Here is a 17,199-nt window from a genome sequence, read left to right on the forward strand (position 1 = left end):
AAGAGCAGCATTTTGAATATTTTCTTATTTTTAGACGAACGTAGAAAACAATAGAAAAAAGAAAAGAAATAGGATGGGGGTGGGGGGAATAGAGTTGGCTGATCAATAAGTTGTAGCTATTGAATATTTTTAATTCAGGCCCCGACAGAATTGGTCCCCGCATTTGCTAAGGCTGGCTCTGTGCAGTCTCCCCTGCACGCACTATTTTGATTACTTTTGTGTCTGTTGTATTTAATAAGAGCTTCAATTGAAAACATGGAAATTTCTTAAAACTTCTGAGAGTTTTGCGAGGCCCTATCTACGCGAGGCCGTCGGCAGTCGCCGACATCGCCGACGCCTAGCGCCGCCACTGAAAAGTACTACTTTTAGTCACTGAAATTGATAGAATAAGCAAAAATAAAAAACATGGAGCAAGGGAAAACTTTTATCTTCAAAACGGTTAATTTTAGATTAAATTTTTTAAATGTTCGATTTTTTTAAAACAAGCGTGGTCTTCATGATGTCGCAAGGGATGATCTTTGGCGCGCTGAATGCTTACCCTTGCTGTCTACCGTATTTCCATGTGATGATGATTCAAAAGCAGATTAAATATTGCGTTCTACGCTTGCTATCAACCATATCGTTGCTAGTACATGTGGGAAAAGATGCAAATTAAATATTGCGCTCAGTGAATGGCATTTCATCACTTGTGATGTCATGTTCCGAAAAGTAAAAAAGGGAAATTAAATATGCCCCCGATTAAAATTTCCTTTAAAAAATACTACACTTTGTCAAATTATTTAAAAAATGGTCATATCCTTTGTTTTTATGCATGCTCTTTCTGAAAAAAATACTTTTAAATTTTGGAAATGATCCAATTTCAACGTTTCGGATTTTTGACGCTAGGGTGTTAGACGTTTTGGAATTTTGACGCTCGGATTTCTGACATTCTACTGTAGTAAAGTGTAGAAAATTATAAATATAAACAAGGCAAAGAAACATTTGAATTTTTAATCATTTTTCACAAAATCCAATCCATTTTATGAGTTTACATGTACATAAAAGCATCAAGATAAAAGGAGGTAGCACATCCTAAAAAAACAAACAAAACATTGCAACAAGATGAATTTATACAATGCATTTTTCCCCATGTTTTCAAACAGCAAAAGTGATTTTTTTTTCTCTGCACGTGCGATTCAATACAATCACTGCAATATCACATAGCTGTTAATAGCACATTGATGAGATCATTAAATGACAAACAAGCTTTAAATACAGGTAAAAGGTTTGTAAAAAGAAAAATTCTGCTTAGTTACACTATTCTTGAATAAAAATATATCTTTAAAGTTATTTTCTATAAAGACTTGCTTTCACATTAATAGTAATAATCATTGCATATAAAGCTGTTTAAAATAAAATTAGCAACCTAAAGTATATTGAAATTTTAACATATTTAATACAAAATGCTAGTTTTATAAAAATGGGATACTTAGCAACTTTTGAAAATTTTTCAGTAATGCCCAATGGGAATTAATTTTTCCAAAATAATATTAAAAATCATTTCTAATGACAAAAACAACAATTCAGCCAACATAAGTGAAGAAAAGATATAAGTATCTGGAAAAAAAAAACTTTTACTTTTTATCAAAGAAATTCTATTTGAATTTTTAATTTTGCTCAATCATAATTTGCTCACATGTAAACTTTAATTCAACATCATAGTTCCCTTGTAAGCTTAAAAAACAATATCAAAGAATGTAACAAATTGTTCTCAACAACAACAAACAAAAAGTATAAAAGTACAAATATAAACAAAAAATATACAACAATGTACAATAAAAATTTACAATACTATTAAACAATTCGATAGTTTCCTTTAAGCAAAAAAATCTCAAACTTAATTTTTGCATGCTTTAGTCCTAAATGCTACTAAAAAGGGAAAGTAAATTTTAGTTTGTTATAAAATATTTTTTCACACATTGCATCCCATCTAGAGAAACAACACTATAGCCTTTGTAAGGAGAAAAAAGTAATCGGACATTTTTTGGAGTATGTTCAAGCACATTTCAACAACGCTCAAAAATATGCATATTTTCCTAATTTAAGTTGAATTCTTTTTACTAATCATTAAAGAAATAAATACTGACGCATTCTGATATAATTTTGTGTTGTATTACCGTTTATTTAAGAGTTTACAGACAGTAAAATCCTGGTTATACGGAAATTGCGGGAAGCGCCAAATTTTGGTTTCGCAAATTCCATAGTTGAACGCGTGTGAATTACAACTCATTGTACAACAAAAAAAAAAAAAATAAAATAAAATAAGAAGAATGTAATAAGACTATAAGAATTTAAAAAGTAAAATTTTACTGACATTTTTCAAAAGAAAAGGAACAATTATCGTAAATCATAATTGCAAAAATGAATCCTATACAAAAATGATACCAAAAACGAAACCTTTTCATAAACGAAAACCACATTTCCAATCAAAACATGTTTATTACGTTATGTAATAATTATGCTTAAGATATTTCCTTTTTTAAAGTGCTTGTGCCCTGAAACCGTTTTAGTTTTACCCCCCCCCCCCCTTTTTTTTAAACATTTTGCTCAGAAAGTAGAAGAGCCGACTCAACACGAATATACAGGGTAGAAAATTTACCTGAAAAGGAGCATGTGAATTATTTTGTAATTACATGAAGTTGTTTGCACAAAATAATAAATTACAGTTGAGTTACTAGTTTTGAAACAGGAGTAGATCTTTATTTAGAACTGATATTGATGGAAATCAAACCAGTTACGACTAGAGCATGCTACTCTTTATTGAGAAGGCTAATGTATAAATTCTTAAAACAAAAATAATTTTTTTCCCTTTATTCATTCATCAGTTATATATTAATGCTCATTGCATTTCAAGTTGTGATATTTCTAGTTGGGCTGCAATATGAATGATAAATAAATGCTTAATTTTTTTTAAGGGAGGGTGAAGATGTCTTGATGCTATTACAAAATTAAATTTCCTTGTGCTCTATTTTTAGAAGATACATTTAGAGTTGGTGACTATATTTAATAAAGCAAAGTTAGAATTCCTCACACAGCCTGAAATTTCACAAGAAAATCTAAATAAAAATATATTTATAATTTACAATAAACTAACAGATAAATTGAAACAAAATAAGTCATTTGTTTAGAACAATTCTGGTGAATAGCTTTCAATTTTAGAAACTTTGAAAAATACTTGCACAGTCTTTTAAAGTGCTAGAATCGATGAAAAACAACAAAAAAGATCACAGTCGTGTCAAATAAAATTCTGAAAGTGAATGAAACATTTTTAAAGACACTGCAATAATATGTTTCATACATCCATAATATGCTTTATAATATTTTGTTACAAAGCACAAAATAGTATTGTCTGTTATTATTTTTTCTTTTTCAAAGAACACATGCCAGCAAAAATTATTTTTATATTTTTTGCAAAATATGAATTAATGCACTCTTATTTTCACAACAGTCTCCAAACACTACATAAAGCTCTAAATATACATCATTGAACATTGATCATTTACCACTGGATGGATAATGCCCGTTATCTTTACACAGCACTGGATGAAATTGTGATTTGTATTGTGATGGATAATCTTTTGGGAAGACACTGTGGTTTATCATTCCTTTATAAGTCACTGGACTAGTTTGAGAATTATTCATTTGCTTTGTATTTGTAGGTGCAGCACTCACAACAGAAGTCCAGTTCGTTGGGAAAAATGGAGGTATCACATAGGGGGAGAATTGAGAATGGCGAGTAGTACTTGGCATGTACAGATTTTTGGCAATGTCTTTTGAGTATGCCACTGGCGGCATTGTGTTTATCATGCCAGGTGGCAGTTTACTGTGCGTGCCCATAGGGAACATGGCATTGCTTGGATGCATCAGGGGAGCCCCCGAAGCAGTGACAGTCGCTGAGCTGGTCATGATCGGGGGTATTCTGTTCGTTCCAGAAGGGTAACCATGTCCTCCAGCTGCTTCCGATGAGGGACGAAAGTCTTGGAGAGAGATGAGGGTGGGCAGTGATTTCAATGATGGATGCAGATATGACGATGAGGAAGTTTGAGACGGTGGGTTGGGCGAGAGTGGGAGAGGAGGTGTAATGTTTTCTATGCCATTGTCATTGTTAGCGTTTGATTTTTTAATGGAAAGGTCCAGACACACACCCTCCTCAGGTACTGCAGAAGCACCAACAGCCACCACAGGTGCTGCAGTTCGGGTTGGAGCACTGTGTGCGGGCTTCTTCTTCAGGCTAAGATCAAGAACAACAGCTTCATAATCATTGTGCGTAGTTGCTGTTGTCTTGGGTATGTCACTTAAAGGAGAAGTGCGGTAAACCTGCTGCCTGATGAATGGTGTCAATGATGGTCTTATATTCATGGGGGGAAGTGCAGTAGGTAGTACATTGTTGCATTTAAATCGTTTTGTTTGATTATAATATGGACTGTGAGGATAAAACTCTGGTTTTGCACTTGGATTGATTGATGGTAGATATTTGGATCCTGGAGCTGCATTTGTCATCACAGAATTATAAGTTGAAGGTGTTGGATGGAATGTTTTTTGGTATATTGCATTATTTCTTGCGTCATTTTTAGTTGTATTAGAATTTCCATTAGGATGGTTATCACTATTTCGATGACGATGAGAGGTTGAATACTTTGATCTTTGAGATTTTGTTGCAGATGTGTTATGCTTGTTCTTAGCATTACTGTTAGATATTTTGCTGCTTCCAACTGCTCCAGGAGTTTTACAACTTGAAGGCATCATCACTTGATCATGAAGTTCAACAGTTTTTTCTACAACAGCTGAAGGTGTTTTGCAGGCCACTACTTCATGAACACCTTTTGTCAACCACTCAGCAACCTTTCCAGTCATAGAATAACCACTTAACTGATTTGGAAGAAGACTTATTTTGGGACTTGAAAATGTTGCAGATTGAGAAATGTCTTTGGGTGATACATTTCTACAAATGTCTGAATTGTTTTGCATTGGTGACACAGATGGAGATGGGGATGTAGCTGCATACTCTGTATGTTGTATGACAGAAGGTCTCCTCTGGGGAACAAGAGGCTTTTCTTCATTTGTGGAGGCTTCAACAGACACTGCACTAGATGCAGATACAGATCCAACAGATTGCCTACCAGTGTGATGCATCAAATAGTCTCTATTCACATCTGGTTCGGACCGAGGACCTGCTTTGTAACCTGCAGGTGGTTGGGTTTTACCTGCACCAGTAGCAATACTATCAGTACCAGAATGCATGGATGAATGATCTGAGCTGGCAGAATAGCCACACCAGCTTTTTGCATATTTTTCTGTGGGTTCTGCTTTTGTATGGGATGGAGGGTGCTTTTTTTCTGGAGAAATTTTTGACTGCTGTTCAAGAGCTTGTAGCTGAAGTCTCTTCTTGTTTTCAATTTTACTAATCACATTATGGAGGTTCTCAGCGTTTCCAAGAGGAGGGTGAAGCTTTGGAGCACCTTGATCGATTGCCTGTGGTAAAGCATTACGTTTGGCGTCGACCGACACAGAAGCGGGGAAAGGAGGCACATTTGGAACAGGTGCTTGTTCTGTTGTTTCTGATTTAACTTTTACAGTTTCAGGAACAGCACTAATAGCTTCTGATGTGTCTGAATTGATGCTGGAAGATTTCTCTGATGAAACTTTGGATAACACATTCTTAGAACCTTGAGAATTCGAGCGAGACTGGCGAACCTGAAAAATGTTCATCAGAATTAGCTTACGAAAGTGAGTTTACATGAAAACTAGCAATGAGTAGACTAAAAATGAAAACATTTATTTTTTCTGTGGACAGTTAGGATGCATAAAGAAATGTAGTCCAACCAAGTATAAAATATTTTTAAAAAAGTTTCCATTTTAAGCATTTCAATTTTGAATACCAGGCAGCAGAACACTCGTTTCTGCTTTGCTGCCTCACTCTTTTGTACTCCTTTGAAAAAAGATGAAAGCTTTTGCTACTGAGTAAAGCTTAAGCCAAACAGATTTTTTTTTTTTTTTTTAGACTTTGGATGTCATGTAATGCTTTTGTAAATATTTTTTGCAGTAACAGAAAAGTTTGTGCACAGTTCTAATGAGGCAGCTAATGAGGCAGAACCAAAATTCAAAAACCGTTGCAATGCTAAGAAACAAAGCTCTCTATTGATATATAACAGGACTTTCTGACGAAAAATTAAGATTTAAGGTCATTCAACTTAGCTCTTGGCCTTGAATATGTCGAAATATGCCCCCCCCCCCACCTCTGAAACTTTCGAAAAAAATATATTTTATTGCTCTGGCACTATTTTCCCGCTACACCAAAAATTAGGCTGGCATCTCAATGACAAGGCATTGGGGGAAAAACCAAACAGGAATTACAAATTTTTTGCTTTAATTATTTCAGGTTATAATATCACTATTGTTTTAATTTTTTTGGCGCATTATTCATGAAATATGCATATAAAATAAATGTGAAATCAACAGGTTTTTTGAGTATGAGCTAGAATGTGATAATAGTTTTATTTGATAAAAAAAAATCTTATCTGTAATTAGCAACAAATCTTAGAAACAACAGTTGGGGCAAACCTAACCTGGCAGTATTGTGAAGGCTATGCAGATTCTAATTACAGCATTACTACCCTGAGAAGTTAAGTTTGCCCCAAATATAGTTTTTAGTAAATTTAATATAAGCCTTAAAACATTTACCTGATGACTAAATTGGCATTTTACAGAATCAGAAATTTCTTTAATGATATGAGGCAGATTTATAGACTAGATTTACAAAAAAGTAAGGAACATAAAATAAAGTATAAAAAATGAATGATCATAAAATGTATTTAACTTTTTCTTTATCAAGAATATTTTGTTTTATGATAAAGGGGCTAAGTTCCAATTTTAATAGATGCATGAAACAAAACGAATTTTAGTTCACTATTAAAAATATGTATGGCTACGTACCCATTTCCTGGCCTCGGCACTCTTACGACGAATCTCATCCCATTTTCTTTCTTTTTCAGCGAAAGATTCACCTTGTCCTTTCTGAAATAATGAAAACAAATGAAAAAAATTAAGTGAAACAAGAATATGTTTTAAACAAAAGTGATAACTATTGAAACTTTTTATTTTGATTCTCGCATGCAGATATTCCGAAACTCTCATCCTTAGAATATAATACTAGCAGTGATGAAATTTCTTGAATATTCTGAGCAACTCAAGTATTTGAGAAAGCCACAAGTTTGTAAGCAAAACGTTGTTAGTTGCAAATTTCTCATATAAAACAGTTTCAAGCTCTGCACTCAACACTATTATATCAGTTTAACTATGCACTACTATAGCATTTATATACTTGGAAGTTGTAATCTTATACCTATATATTGTGTGTTCAAAAATGAGAAAGCCAAAGACTATTGAGAGAAAGCTTTTGAAAGCACAGTAATTAATCAGTTGATGCCAAAGACATGAAGCTGTCTTGCTTAAATTCAAAAAATGTTAAAGTAAATGATACAGAAGAGTTCAAAATAAATTGAAATAGAAAATTGCTTTTTCTTTCTTCCAGTATATATTTCCTCTACTTGTTGAAACAAGTTTTCTAGACATTGTGGAGGGTATATTTCTCCGACTTTTTCACGTTTTCCTTAGATTTTCAGCCGACCAAAGAAAAATTTAAACGAAAGGAAATATAAGAAATTACAATGAGAAAACCAGATCTGGCGCATCACACTAGAACTCAACATTTTTGGCATAAAATTGTACAAAATAAGAATAAATCAGCGCATCAGGTTATAAATTGAATACTACCTTATTAACAAGAAACATTAACATCTTCTAATACCTGGATAATGAGTGGTTTAATGGATTTGGTTTCATCTTTGTCAGCTTCATCCTTATTTTCTGGTTGCTTCTGTATGCTCCAAACAGTTTTACTATCTTCATCAGAGAAAGGTACCTCATTAGCAACGGCCTGTTCATCTGCAACGGAGTGGAATTCATTGGAGTTGCTGTCTTTGCTGTTGCTGTTTTCATGATTGGAGTCTGTGAACGCGTAAGCATCTTCGGCCTCAGCGCTGGTGCTTGGAACAGGTTCGGCTTTAGCAGGTGGTACTGCAGCAATTTCTGGCGTTTCTTTCTCCTTCTCTTGCTGTTTCTTTTTCTGTGACTTTTTCCCTCGGTTGTTTGGTTTGTACACAATTCCTTCCATGTGGCGTTCAAATGGTAGCAGCAGCCTGTGGAGGCAATGTTAAACGGATAAATAAATAAATAACTTTTAATCTTATTAATGCTTTTATCAAACTCAGAACATCCATTGAGTGTCATATTGCCGTGGGAAGGTAAAAAGCAGTATCTTTCAGAAATGAGTTTTTGAGATATGAGGCAGTGAGAAGCAGGGCCCAACTGACTAAAAGTGAGGCCCAAGGCCCACAATAATTTGGAGGCCCGCTGAAGGCTATTATTTTAAAAATGTGTGTATTTTTTGTATAGTTGTAATGATATGCATAATTCTTTAAGTAATTTGGGGCCCCTTTAAAAGAGGGGGCCCCAGGCCCAGGCCTAGTAGGCCTGTGCAGTAATCAGGCCCTGGTGAGAAGCAAAGGGATGTAAGTGACAGAATTAGATATTTGGAGATAACCAGTACACATGGTTGGTGAACCTCTCCTTTTTTTTTGGACAAGAGATAGTACTCGTAGTCCTGGTAGGTGCTGTTATGCAGCAGGATTTGGGAAAACTTTTCAATGAAAGCCTACCTAGGACCTTATCTTTTAATGTGTTTTACTCAAAACTTAAAAACGTCCACTTTGCTTCTCACTGCCTCATATGAGACAGTGAGAAGCAAGGGGATGTAAGTGGACATTTTCAAGTTTTGAGTAAAATGCACTTAAAGATAAGATCCTTGATAGACTTTCATTGAAAAGTTTTCCTAAATCCTGCTGCATAACAGCACCTACTAGGGCTACTAGTACCATATCTTGCCCCAAGACAGAGGAGAGGTTCACCAACCATGTGCACTGGTTATCTCCAAATTTTTTAATTTTGGCACTTACATCCCTTTGCTTCTCATTGCCTCATATGTGAAGAAATGCACTTTGGATCCATACTAACAATAGGGAAATGATGAAATTTGACGTTTTTTTAGAGCTTTATTTTCAACGGAAACCATATAAACAAGCTTGTACAGTAAATCTAATGTACAATAGATAACAAAAATGCAAAAAAATTAATGAGAAATGAAAAAAGTTGCCTTCCCATATCAGCATATTCCATACATTATGTGTACTGAAGAACTTATGGAATTCATAGTGATTGTCCACAAGAAAGATTGAATCTACAGAACCATGAAAAAAAAAAAAAAAAAAGAAAGCTGCATGAATACATCCGAATATAGCTATCGACTCAGCACAAAATAGCTAAATAGAAATAAAGGATGAGCATAAAACATATGAATGACAATTATAGAATCTAGAGAAACTCCCTTATCTCTTTGGTTGTGATACTCATAGCTTAAAACATTAATCATAGTGTTCAAGAGTTTCTTGGTGCCCTCTACTCTAAACTGTCTAAACATGAGCACAGCTCAATCTGGACTGCTGGATGCATCTTGCATAGGTGAATGATTAATTGCTTTAAAAAAGAGCAAAAGCTAGGCGAATTCAAGGGTGGGTCAAAGGGCCAGCAGACCCTCTGTGAAAAGAATTTCACTATGCTTATTCTACTTTTTAGATCCAAAAATGTAGTGGAATTAATAGTAATATTTTTTTTTTGGCTTGGTTCTGTAGTTTATTTTTTCTCAAAGCGTCAAAATTCAAAGGATTGACTGTGTTTGTTTAATGGGCTATTATTGCAAATGTGAGTTTTTTTGTTCTTTCAAAGTGAGAATCATGTCTAATGAGTTAAATGTTTTTTCAGAGCACTCTTCCACCTCAAACTACATGTGTGTATTTGTGTATTGTTTATGCTTTTCCAACTATTTTGTAACTGTAATCTTACATATTCAAAGCTTATGGCAACGTGACCAGCCTGTCTTGCTATAAGAAATATGATATTGAAAAAATATATATTAGAATATATATTTATATATAATATATATTATATATAAATATATAATATAAATTTGAAAGAATATGATCCATAGCGCAGGCTGCGCAACTGAAAAAATTAAAGGAGAGAGGATAATAATAAAGGGTTTTGTTGAGATTTTAATTTGTTTCCGATGTTTTCTCATGCAAATGCGGGGGACGAATCGGCAATGACGTTTTCTTGCCGATTTGTCAGTGTGACCTCACACACGTTTTGCTGCAGCGCTATCATTTTCTTTTCTTATAAAAGCTAGTGTCTTTAGTTATAATGGCGAGTTGACCATTTAAGTAACATGTTTGTGCATGAAGTTCATATTGAACATGATTTTAAATTTGAATTTACAAATAAAACTAAATGCTTTTAAATTTCTGCCCTGTTTCATTTTTCCACTGCGTAAATCTCTACAGGTTTTAATCTCGTTTGAAGCGAGGGGGGGATGCGCGATCAATCTTGGGTGGATGGGCTTAATTGATACTTTTTTACGTAGGAGGTACTGCGCTTGCCATTGAAAATTGACCCCCTTACAAAAATTTCTGGATCTGCCCCTGGTTTGTTCATAATGCTCCAACACGCTCAAGTTCTCAGGTATATTTACATGGCATAAAATGGTTCTAGCTAAAAATATTCAATTTTGGTAATTAACCCTGATGCGAAAATATGCAAACATAAAAAAATAAGTTACATTTTCCTTTTGAACTTGAATAAGTTTAACGAAAATCCCGTATGTTTTCAGTGCATATGTCAGAGACTAGCATACTAACTTGATTAAGAACTCTGTCCCTTACTTTGTTATTTTTTTAATCAATTTATATGTGTCAATGATTAATGAAACATACAGATAAATACTGAAAAACTAGCAAACTCAGTGTTTCTTACATACTTTTCATAATGTCTCCGGGTACAAGTAGCAGCACTAGTACTACTAGGATTGCCCCCAAGCTCATCATACACTTGCTTCCACAGCTTTTTGGTAGTGATCTATTCAAAGAGAAAGTATTTTTAAACATTCCTTAATTACAACACTTGATTTATGCACACAATAAATAGATTTCATAGAAAAATATCATGAATCAATTATGAAAATAAAACACATGTAAACAGTAATGATGAGAAAACCTTTTGATGTAACTATGAAATTTTCTTAATTTTAAGTGTAGCATTAAAAGTTTGTGAAGGATCAGCATTGAAGTTTAGGGTCTCTGTGTTTGTCCAAAGCTACAGTTAGTTCTAAGTGGTATTAAAGTCAATTTAGATGCAAAATGTTTTACGGTAAAATTATTTTGCAGATTTCTAACTTCCGTAGTATGTTTACTAATGCTAAATGACTTTTATCTTGAAAAATGATTTTGGATAGTCAAATTGACTTTTCAGGTATGCTACACTATCAAAAGGTTCAAAATAAGACAAAAATTTCTTCAAATACTTTTGAATGTGACACTTAAACATTGTCAAGACAAATTACACAGGGGAACAGTGATTTCGGTGGTGGGGGTTTTGAAACTGATTTCGTATGAACTTGGTACCCTGAGTTCAAATATGACATCAGTTTTTGCCCAGAAGCTCACATTTCTAAGATATAACATTAAAATATACATAAAATGGGTTTATGTCACATGTATAGATCAAATAAAACACAAAACAGGGGTTTTTTATTCCGATGTATTGTACAAATAATAAGAGACTGATTACCAAACAGTCCTAATTAGGCTCTTGGACATGGGTCCCTAATTTTTAAGAGCCTCAAAATGACTAAAATTATAGTAGTCTTACTTAAGAAAACTTTACCTTAATTTTCTTAAGTTTTCTTAAGTTTTCTCTTTTATTTATTTACCTTTTTTACGTGTACTTAAGTGTAGGATACTCTGCTTCCCAACAAATATTTTGAATGAGTAGTAAAACACTTCAACACCCCTGAAATGGTAGTTCCCCATTAAGGTTTATGTTTATAAGGTTTGACTTCAGAGTACCCCCAAAAAATGTTTATTTCGGGTGATCCACTGTATTAATCGGGCCCTGAAAAATATTGTATACAAAGATCCAGCACATCGCGCGATGCGAATATATGCAAACCAAGAACTTACACATTGACCTTAACTTGTTGAATCGTTATTACTAAACTTGTCAAACTTTTACTGCATCTGGTGAATTTTCCTTTAAGTTACTAGACTGCAGGCTGACAATAAGGTAAATATGCCAGAAACAATCCTTGTTTAAGAAGTCTACACTTGCTTTAGAAGTGCGGAAAATGGAGTTAAAATTGCACATTTTGGGTAAAACAGCAGCAATGATCTAAAAAAGTAGAGCTGTCAGAGAAAAACTAATTTAATATTTCGATTAAGAGCCCCAAACATATCTAAAATCAGTTCTCAAACTCTAGACACCAAAGAAAAAACCTTTTTTTGTTCCCCTGTGTTATTTATAGAACAATTTGGTGAATACATTATCACATACAATTCAACAAGCCTGATTTCTTGGAACATATGTGATTGAATATGCAAGACAAACTTACAGTTATAAGGTCGCCGTCGTTTCTGCATTAAAAGTTTGTCTATCTAATCATATTAAGAATTAATTTTAATAAAGTCATATAAATAACCAGAGTATCAATGGAGTTATTTCAGACGTTAAGTAATAGACTAATCTCCCATAAATTCATCCCACAAACGCGCACCATTGAACTGTTAAGAGTGGGGGTTAGAGGGTTTTTTCCTTCTATTTTGGAGGGATGCTCCTAAAATATAAAAGTTAGGCGCACTATCGATCGTAGGGGGGGGGGGCAACCCAAACTATGCAGCACATGTCCAAAAAGTGAGTGAACAAATCATTCAGCAACACAAATAAAAATTAATTGCTAATAAAATTAAAACAATTGATAAGGAAAAATATTGTGTGTCAATATGCTATTGCTGCTGAACCCAATATAAAAGAAAAATGCAGTATAGTTTTTAGAAGTGCTGTGTAAAACTGCAATTATAACAAATAGAAAGCAGTGCATTAATAAAAAAAACTAACAAGCTGTTATAATTAAAAACTAATAAGATAAAAGATACAAACACACACACACACAAAAAAACTAAATCTTACTTTATCATATCCACCTAACTTTTTGGCAAAATTGTAGAAAAGATACAAATCAACTGAAAAAGAAAGCATTCTATTGATCATAAACATTGTAAATTGTTCACACACATATTTCAATCAATTCAGTCACAAAGAGCTGTTTAAAATGTTGAAATATAGCTTGAACTTTTTCTAGTTTAGAAATGCAAGATAAAGTATTATTTACATTTATAAAAAACAACCAATATTTTTTGAACTAAGATATGATGCACAATGATGTTCAGGTACAATCAGTTTTGAGGTACTATAATAATCTCTTCTATTCATTAATTCGTTTATTTCTTTATTCATTCATTTGATGAAAAATATTTTTAATAATCAAATAGAAAATATTCCAATTGGAAAATATTTTGTTTGCACTTTGTCGAATGAAAAAAAAAAGGAATGTGTCCATTCCCCCCCCTCCCTTTTTTTTGAAACAAATGTTCTACAAAAATTAAAAAATGATGTCTCTATGAAAGTTTTGCTGTTGTTCTTTCTTAATGTACTGTAATTTTCAAAATAAATTTGAATTTTGTTCAATTTGAAAAAAGTAAGTTATCTTGACTATTTTACTTTGCCTTACATTCACCTGATTAGTTTATGTTTAGTTAAGAAATATTATTATTGTATTAAAGAAGCTGTATTTCATGTCAAAAATTTAAATTAATAAATATATTTTTCATTTAATCTATTAATATTTCCAGTGCAATATTTTTCCAAACAATTGAAAATTCAGAGGATTTCAAATTGCATATTTGACAGCTATCTACCGTTAACTATCATATCGAAAGTCACATATTTATTTCTGGTATTAAATTAACTTTATTGAGAAGATTTCCAATACAGCATATATATTTTTTCATCATCTGATCTTTATTATTACACAAGGCCAACTATACATTATTTTATTAACTTTATTATTTATTTAAATAATTTATAAATTGTTTGAAAGTACTCTAGTAAAATTGCCAAATACATATTAATAAAATAAATAAACATATTTCAACATGGGTACTACAATACATATTTTGATAAACATAAAATATGCACTATGTATTAAATAATCTTAATATTCTATTAAGATTATTTTATATAGAGACAACTGAAATTACTCACTTTGTTTGAACCCTAAGTGTGGCACTCTATGTATAGGTGTGTTTCTCTTTTTCATAAATTTGAACAACCTTTGTAAAAATTCTTGTTCATTCTTAACAGGAGGCTGCTTCAAACCATTTGTTTTTACATTCTAATAAAATATTTAAAAAATGAAGTTTTAAACAGTGAAAAAGGATTTCAAACAAATTTATTATGTCACACAATAAAATGAACGGTTCTAGCGCAAAGCTATTCATAATAATCCAAATATGTTCACCTGCACATTTTTCATCTGCATTCAGATTTAATAATAACAAGGAAATTTTATTTTTTTAAGAACTTAAAATGTAAGTGCATGTACAAGGATGTCAAACTTAACATATATAAAATAATCACATCCTGCTTCTGATATAGTTATCTACGTTTAGTGAAATAATGGGTAGGGTCACAAAAAAAAAAAAAAAAAGAAAACTTTTAGAATGACAAGCCTAATAGAGGTATATTGGGCGCTTCTATATCGTCATGAAAAAGCAAGAATATCTCAAAATTTTTATCAAGCCTTAGTAAATATTTACATTTTTTTTTTCGAAAAGATAATTTCAAAACAAGACTATTATGGCACAGAAACAAAGAACCACCTTTCGCCTTGAAGTAACTGAAATTTAATTTGAAAAAGTTTTTCCTTGTGTACAATACTTTTATAAAATTATAATTATCAAACATGAAATTTATCTCAAAAAATGCACGAATTTTTAAAACACTACAGCTTGGTAAATTAAATGTAGCAAATATAAAGTAATTGAATTTCAAGATATTTCTTTAGCTTAACATAAAAGAGAAACAAATCTTGCCTGATTCACTACAATTAATCATTATTACCCAAACTTTACTGGTGAAAAGGTAACTTTCAAATAACCCTTACAAATTCTACAAGTCAAAAAAAAAAAAAAAAAAAAAGCTTGATTAAGGATTCAATTAGAATATTCTGTTCAATTTTGATCAACTAATATGAAGAAGGACATTCATTAGTTAGACGAAGTTATCAATAAATAGTTTGAAAAAAAAATCAAATCATCCAGCCCCTGGCATTTATTTGAATTTTGACATCTTGAAGTTACGTTTTTTGCAATCACGAATTGCGGTATTACCCGACTCGTTGGGTATCTTGTTTCTGCAAATGGAATCAAATGGAAATGGAGAAGAAATTCGCACCCTTCATATTATGATTGGTGATTTTCTAGATGCATACTTGCCAACCTTTGAAGGGAAAAAAACAGGAGATTCCACTAGAGGTATATAGGTGATTCACCAGCGACATATTTTCACAACAAAATTATTAAATTATGCTTTTAAATAACATGAATACTAAATTTAAAGTGAAATGGGGATTTTTCGCAGATGTAAGCTAATTGGTAGTAGCAAGAAAATTATACTGCAAAGGAAAAACTAAACAATAAGAAGTGAATTTGTTTAAAGTTTCGTACATTCTCTAGTCTACCAAAAAAGTAGCTACAAAAATTTAATTACTAAAATCCAAAAAAGAAAAAAAAAATCAATATATAATGAAAATAAAATATAAAATAAGTAGGTATAGGGCAGCACATGTTAAAATAACTTCAAACTTTCAAAACAATTGAAATATTTTCAAGATGCAAAAGGATTGAAATCTGCTGCAATTTTCGGCAAAGCACGTGTTTCGTTGAACATGGAATGTGGAAAGCTTCCAAAAAATAAATTTTTACTAAATGAGTTATTAATTGGAAAAATTCTTTTTCCCTGACATTGGTAGACTAGAAAAGGGCGCCATCTATTGAGAAGATTGACTGAAAAAACGGGAGAAAATCGTAAGAAACGGGAAATCGGGAGATGGAAACAAAAAACGGGAGTCTCCCGTTAAAAACAGTAGAGTTGGCAAGTATGGATTAGGTAACAGGAGGCATATGTATTAAAAAAAGAAATGATAGTTAAGATGTGGTGATACAGATATGGTTGTTATGGCCAATTTGCACCAGTGAACCTATCATAAAGATTATATTTACAATGTATATCCGTATGGTATTTTATTTTTTATTTATCTTAAATGATGGGATTTGGTAATCTGGAAATTTTTCTATTTAGTTGAAGTTTTGCAATTTAAATTCATCAAAATATGTGTTTTTCCTCAAAAAAACGCGATTTTACACATACAAAAAAAAAAAAAAAAAAAACCTGTTTTTCAATTTAAAATTTGCTAAGCCTTAAATGAACGCAAACCGCAGACTATTTGTAACCGAGACAATGAAAATTAGTCTCTAAATAAATATTAAAAACAACGAGCTAGATTTATTCTCTCGTCATGGTAATATTGAAAATCAAAGGAACATCAAAAAAGGTCAAGTGTAGGTAAAAAGCAATTTGTGATTGCCTCTCCCCCCCCCCCCCCCCAGAAAAAAACTATTATTTTTTGCAAATTTTAAACACTGCAAAAGTTTAACCGCACTTATAAGGCAGCAATATATTAATTGTGCAGTTAACACTGCACTATATTTAAACATATTGATAATAAACAGACAAAAGTACCGCTAAAATAAGTTCAGGCTTTTAGAATTTTTGACTTTAAAAATATATGATATTAAATTATTGCGTAAAGTAAAAATTTGATTCCACTTATGTACACATATATCAATACATAGATAATATGAACATTCAACAACAGAAGAGTTTTATACCTTTACTACTACATCTTTACAGTCTTCGGATGTGATGGATTCGGGAGAAATACTTCGCGTATTCTTCGTTCTCCTTTTTCTGCGTTTTCCCTTTAGAGTTGGAGCTAAGAACAAAATGATTAAATGTTTAATTGGGATATGTTAAAAAACATTCAAAGCAATACGTTTCGTTTAAATCAAGACACATAAAAGCATTTTGATCTAGCCT

At 32.3% G+C, this 17,199-nt stretch overlaps 1 protein-coding gene across 1 annotated transcript in view; it reads right to left on the reverse strand.

Annotated features, from left to right (window-relative positions):
* Positions 1 to 976: 976 nt before the first annotated feature.
* The window catches only part of LOC129230112 (uncharacterized), a 131,845-nt gene continuing 115,622 nt past the window's right edge, over positions 977 to 17,199 (reverse strand). Inside the window, exons 5-11 of the mRNA XM_054864515.1 lie at positions 16,992 to 17,095; positions 14,305 to 14,434; positions 13,171 to 13,223; positions 10,967 to 11,064; positions 7,847 to 8,237; positions 6,973 to 7,053; positions 977 to 5,733 (exon numbers count right to left, since the gene is read on the reverse strand). Coding sequence (XP_054720490.1) covers positions 3,535 to 5,733; positions 6,973 to 7,053; positions 7,847 to 8,237; positions 10,967 to 11,064; positions 13,171 to 13,223; positions 14,305 to 14,434; positions 16,992 to 17,095 — 3,056 coding nt within the window. The 3' untranslated portion in view covers positions 977 to 3,534. The remainder of the gene's footprint in view (positions 5,734 to 6,972; positions 7,054 to 7,846; positions 8,238 to 10,966; positions 11,065 to 13,170; positions 13,224 to 14,304; positions 14,435 to 16,991; positions 17,096 to 17,199) is intronic.

This window comes from Uloborus diversus, chromosome 9, assembly GCF_026930045.1.
Source record: "Uloborus diversus isolate 005 chromosome 9, Udiv.v.3.1, whole genome shotgun sequence".
Taxonomy (NCBI): Eukaryota; Metazoa; Arthropoda; class Arachnida; order Araneae; family Uloboridae; genus Uloborus; species Uloborus diversus.